A 6,489-nucleotide genomic window follows, 5' to 3' on the forward strand; every position below is an offset into this window, starting at 1 on the left:
ATTAGTAGCCATGTAGGTGGATCTCAAGACGTGCCCCTTGGATACCCAAGTGCTTTTCTGGAATCACTCAGCATAAGTAAGTTTCAAAGATGAAGAGGAGGGTCCAAGGCCTTGTGGGATCCGCTCTCCACTGAGCCCTGGGGAAACCTGGCACCAAAACCATTGCAAGCTATGGCCAGTGCCCCCTCTCCCGGGACCCCAGTCACCCTACCTGCGAGGTCAGGGGGCAGCCCCACCCCCAGCTGTTCATGCCCTTCACCAAGGCACCCCTGACTGCAAAGGGGCCTCCAGGGGTCAACTTTACTTGCTGGCTCATCATAGCAAAGCTATTTCTGAATTAAATACACACGGAGATAGAGCATGATGAATGTTCCTGTTATGTGCATCTCTAAGGATAAACACAAGACTTTAAAGACTATATGAGTTTGATACCAGCAGTTTTAGTCTTAGCAACCCCCCCATTAACATTTTGTTAAAATGTTGACACAAAAGCAAATAAATGATCCCATGTATTTTTATGAAAATAGAATGAATCTGTGCAAGTTATAAAAATTACAAATTGATAGACTGTACTTCTGCAGTATAAAATGTACTGGAAACATATTTCCGTTATGAAATACAGTTTACCAATAATTTCTATTGGATACACTGTATCCCATTGTGCAGATGTACCATTGTTTTGTTAGATAACACCTCACTGCCTGTTGTTTTCAGCCCTTTGCTATGGAGGTAGATTCCCTCTCTGTATCCATCCATCTCTATGATGATGGACTTGGTGCACCTCGCTTGGGGTGCCATCCTCCACCTCTTTCCTAAACTGAGTTTGTTCTGTCCCCTACTGTCACGCACATCCTTGGGGCTGGGCCAGGACTTTCCTGTCAACCCTCCCCTCTGTCTCACCTTGTGCCTTTGTGAGTGACTGGTTCCTCCTCAGAGCTTAGCCACATGATACCCAAACACCCACCAGTTGCTTCAATTTACTTAAAAATCCAGGTAAACCATGTGTTCTTGTTTAGACAGTGTCTCCAGGGGATGTCCGAGACTCAGTAAATGTTTGGGATCCTTGCAGTTCACCTTGTGGTGGATTTCTAAATGTCACAGTCAAGTTCAGGGCAAAAGCTTCAGTCAATATGCTCTCAGGAGAGATTCACTGAACATTATTGTGTCCTGGGTTCAGAGTCCAGGGCCAAAGTGCAGGTTCAGCCACCACCAGCCAAACCCAGGTTTGTCCACAGACAAACAGAGGTTCTGCTCATTGCCGGAGCCGGTGGGAAGCATGTCTCCAGCTGTTTGGTTGGTGGCCACCAGGGGCTGAAATAGAAAAAGTAGTTGTGACTGGAGCAGAGAGGCGTCTTTCCTCGTCACCTGGGTTCACGTGGTGGTTTCAGTCCGTTTCTAGAAGACATAAAGCCAGGAACCTCCGCCTCTCCTAATTTACAAGCTAACAAGTAGCCCACACATCGTGTGTGTGCTTATTTCCCGTGAGCTGGAACCTTCTTCATGGAAACACACCCTCCCAGTCAAACCTCCCCAAACCCAGCTGTCAGAGGTTTACCTCTACCTTGCTTCCTTTGTTCAAGTAAAACTTTAAAACCTGTCATTCCTTTTGACCACCTTTGACTAGGAGCTTTTCTCAAAGTGGTACTGTGAAAAATTAAGAAAGTTAACAGTCTTAGGACACCTCACAGGAGAGAAAAGACCCAGTTCCACGGACCAGCTGAGTGAGGTATTGAAGAAAGGAGAATTGGCCATAACCTAGCAACCAATTTAGAAATGTGGAGTGATGTAGTCACAGTGTGAACTATCCCGAGGAACTTTTAGTCATTAAGTCCACATGCGTTTAGTCATTAAACCACATGCGTGGTTTCTGACACGCACTTACCTTCAGTTGATCTTGGTCAATACCTACCACTGTGATTTGCAACAAGCAATAACATATACCCTGTTATATTTGAAAAATAAATTGCTGTGACAAAGTTGCCAAAGTCCAGACATGTTTCTAATGGGGTTTTTCTGATGCCCGCCCCCACCAGGGTTCAGAAATAGTAACGGGTAACGTGAAGAATGGGAATTACTTCCGCATCCACATCAACAAGTACAGGATGGTGGAAACCATCACGTGCCTTTCCAAAGTGCCTTTCCCCGCCTCCAACTACATCCGCTTGTTTGGTCAGCACGAGCAGGCCCTCAACAACCTGTGCGCTCGGTATGAAGATGGGCTGGTCCCAGATCTCTACAGGTAAGCTGGGCATTGCCCTCTCCTGATTGGAAATGCAAACACAGGCAGTCAGTGTCTTGTGAATGAGAGAGGTATTTTGTGATGTGCCAGCAAGTTGATGGGAACCCCAGGGAGAGCTATGCTGTGCTCAGTTGCTCAGTCATGTCCGACTCTTTGCAACCCTATGGACTATAGCCCACCAGGCTCATCTGTCCCTGCAGATTCTCCAGGCAAGAATACTCGAGTGGTTGCCATGCCCTCCTCCAGGGGATCTTCCCAATCCAGGGATCGAACCCAGGTCTCCTGCATTGCAGATGGATTCTTTATCATCTGAGCCACCAGAGAAAACCTGGGAGAAGTTAGAGCTTCTCAACAGTGAAGGGTGTGAGACCACCAGCATCAGCCAGAGAATGGAGAAGCCCACAGAGGAGAAGAGCATGGACTCTTGGTGTGTCCGCATGTGGCCCTGTGGCCATGTGCAGGCTGGGTTCCAGACATATCCCCGCATGGCTTCCATGCCACAGATGATATTCAAGTCTCTCTTGAGACACAGGCTGCTAAGAGTAGTGATCAGAAACGTAAGAAGTCAATTTGGAGGCAGGATGCAGAGGCACCTGGTCCTGGTGGGAATCCCACCAACGCAGGCAGGGTGTCTGTGACTCCAGCCACCTTCTCAGGGCACATGCTCTAACAGAGGAGGGTGACCATTTGCCTAAGGTGTTGAGTTCTGCTCTGGCAGGTTACTCAGACTGGGTGGTCTAGACCCATCTTTTCAATTCAGAGAACTTATCCTATAACTCTAGGAAGGCTAGAATTTTAGAGTAGAACTCTCAATCTGCTGCTTAGAAAGGTTAGGAGAATTTCTGTGTGTCCACAAAACAAGATGACAACAAACAGAGATGTAGAATTCTGGTGTCCTCAGTAGCCATGGGGGAGTCTGGAACATCAGAAGCAATCCCTCTTCCCTCTTATAAGAATGTTTTTAAGTTGTAGAATAATCATAGAAACAAACAAACAAAAAGTATATAAAGCATGTATGTACTTTATAGGATAATAACCTTACTTAGAGGCTTCTCGGGTGGCGCTAGTGGTAAAGAACCTACCTGCCAGTGCAGGAAATATAAGAGATGTGGGTTCGATCCCTGGGTCAGGAAGATCCCCTGGAGAAAGGCATGGCAACCCACTCCAGTATTCCTGCCTGGAGAATCCCATGGACAGAGGAGCCTGGCAGGCTACAGTTCATAGGGTCACAAAGAGTCGGACACGACTGAATGACATAACACGCACGCACACATGCAACCTTACTTCAAAGCACCAGTCTGATCACATCCACCTCCATCTCCTTGGTGGTCACCACTGTCTTGTGATTTGGGTTAATCATTCCCTCTCTTTCTTGGAAAGCAGGGATCAGCCAGCTTTCCCTATAAAGGTCAGGGTGGTAAATACTTTCGGCTTCAGGGGTCACATGACTTCTGTTCCAAGAACTCAAGTCAGCGTCCATGCCGTGAAATCCGCCACGGAGTGTCCGTAAACCAGTGAACGTGGCTGTGTCCCAGTAAACCTGCGTACTGAAACAGGCAGCAGGCCAAGCCTTGTTTTAAAGGTGTACCATGTATCTGGTTTCCTAAATGATGTACTGATCCATTTTACCTGTTTTGAATCAATTCTGTGGCTGCTGAAGAAAGTCAGCGCTCCATTTGGGGCTCTTGTTTGCGAGCTTGTCCGTGGCCATGTGTGTAGCTGGAGTTCATGTGCTTTCCCTGCTGTGTGATATTCCCAAGATAACAAAATCGTCTTGCAGCTCATCTGTCCATTTTCAGGTCGATGGGTGTTCAGATGGTTCTAGTTTGGCGCGGTTGGTGTCCTGGGCACACCTCTTTGCAGGAATTTCTCTCAGGTGTACTAGGTGATGCCCAGATGCTGCCCAAGGTAGTGGTGCCTGCTCCACTTGCTCACCCGGCTGTGAGAGCCCTCCACAACCCTGGCAGGCCCCTGCACCATTCAACTTGAACATTTGGCCATCCTGGTGGTGTGGGAAGCTGTCTGACCAACGTTGTAGTGTTCTCGTCCCTGGTTTCTAATGCAGTTTAGTGCTTTTCATTTGTTTGTGTCACCATTCATGGTAGTTTCTAGGAAGGGCTTGTCTATGACATTTGTCCATTTTGGGCAAGATATCATCTCTTACTAACTCCCAGTATTCATTTATATGTTCTGGATACAAACTTGGTTTGTTTTGTTTCCTTCCTTCGTCTTCTTCTATTTTGAGGCTTGTCTTTTCACTTCTTTTATGAAGAAAGTGGATTCAACCAAGCATTCTGGTCAACCAAGCATGGATTAGGTAGTACCATAGCATTTACTATTGAAAAAATATGCATGTAAGTGGGTCCACACAGTACTGTTCAAGGGTCAGCTCTGTAGATCTTGATTTATGTGGGTCTCTTTAAATAGCTCAATAAAGGTTTACTATTTTCTCCATCAATGGCTTGTGTTATTTTCATTTGATATGATCCAAAGTGGGCTTCCTTGCTCAGCTGGTAAAGAATCTACCTGCAATGCAACAGACCCCAGTTCAATACCTGGGTCAGGAAGATCCCCCTGGAGAAGGGATAGGCTACCTGCTCCCGTATTCTTGGGCTTCCCTGATGGCTCAGTTGATAAAGAGTCCCCATGCAATCCTGGAGACCTGAGTTCGATCACTGGGTTGGGAAGATCCCCTGGAGGAGGGCATGGCAACCCACTCCAGTATTCTTGCCTAGAGAATTCCCACGGACAAAGAAGCCTGGCAGCTGCAATCCATGGAATCTCAAAGAATCAGACATGACTGAGTGACGAAGCACAGCACATGATCCAAAGTTCCTTATGTTTTTATTACTGTTGTAAGTATCATTTTCTTACTGATCGCTGCTATATGGTTTATGGAAATGTGCTAACTTTTTGTATGGTCTTGTAATCTGCAAATTTGCTAAGCTCCTTCATCCATTCAAATAATTTACCTGTAAATTCTTTTAGACTGTCCACACAAAAAATTATATCATCTGCAAATAGTGACTGTTTTGTTTGTTTCTTCTTTTTCAATCTTTGTAGCTCTTTTTCTTTTTCTTGTCTTACTGCACTGGCTAAGATGTATGATAGAAGTTCGGATAGAAGTAGTGATGGATGGCACCCTTGCCTCATTCTTAATTTTAAAGGGAATGCTTTCAATATTAAGCGTGTGACATTTGCCATACATAATTTTGTAGATACGTTTTTTCATAATAAGAAAGTTTATTTTTATTACTGTCTTGCTAAGCATTTTTAGCATGTATGGATTTTTTTTCCAGGAAGAGTACTTAACTTTTGAAACATTTTATGTATGAGGATGTCTTCCTATATGTTTCCCATTATAAATTATACTTTAAGTATCAAACTTCTTAATCATAGACTTTCTCTCCTTAAATCTCTGTAGACTTGACTCCATTATTTACTGAAAATAAAACACTTCAAGTATTTAGAAAGTGAATTCATTTGTTCCTTATCATCTAGGTAGGGATTTATTATTGCTGTCAGTTTTACCCAAAATATTTGAGCTGGTGGGGTATCAGTTCTTTGTCAAAGAAGATTTTTGTGGGAGCTATGTATTAAGAGTCTTATCTGAAAAGAAAATTTGACCAAATTCAAAAGCCATTGTCAGGTTTTTTTTCCCTGAGAAGAAGGTATGTTGAAAGAGACAGACTTTGTGAGTTTGAGACCACTGGTTGGGGCACAGCTGTTAACTGATGGTAGAAATAATTTAAACAGTTAATTTGGTTTGCTAGGCGTGAATACTTGGGATGGAAGATGGGACAGCACTGGCTATTGGGACATGCCAATTGACATCTGTAAGAAAGTTTCAGGGGGAATAGTGGTTAACTGCAGAAGGGACTGCTGATCAGGTCCTAGTGTGGTACCCAGGGTGCCCCCAGGCCCCGCCCATCCCTCCCGGACGCATGTTAGCGTGCACGAACAGCTGTGGCCACGTTCTTTTCAAGTGCCACGAAATGCTGCCAGGTCCCGTGCTGATTCTTGGCCCTGTCTGCTTGCCCTGTCTGCTGTCAGACCCGCTGGCAAAGCTCTTTCCCGGCAGGCAGGGTGAATGGTTTAGCTGATTTTGGCCGAGATATGATTACCAATTGTTTCCCTGACCTGGGCAGCACCAGCAACCTCTCTTGTTCAAATCTGGGCATGATTCCATCTGCTGCATCTGGGGGCATCTTCCTTCAGGCTGCAAGGGCTGACCATTAACTAGCCACTCT

The 6,489-nt window shown here is 45.3% G+C and overlaps 1 protein-coding gene across 1 annotated transcript in view; it reads left to right on the top strand.

Annotated features, from left to right (window-relative positions):
- CFAP61 (cilia and flagella associated protein 61) overlaps positions 1-6,489 on the top strand; it is a 250,115-nt gene that overhangs the window by 205,018 nt on the left and 38,608 nt on the right. Inside the window, 1 exon segment of the mRNA XM_010836599.1 lies at positions 2,034-2,239. Within this exon segment, the coding sequence (XP_010834901.1) occupies positions 2,034-2,239 (206 nt within the window).

The sequence above is a fragment of the Bison bison genome, unplaced genomic scaffold (genome assembly GCF_000754665.1).
Source record: "Bison bison bison isolate TAMUID 2011002044 unplaced genomic scaffold, Bison_UMD1.0 scf7180017864063, whole genome shotgun sequence".
Classification (NCBI taxonomy): Eukaryota; Metazoa; Chordata; class Mammalia; order Artiodactyla; family Bovidae; genus Bison; species Bison bison.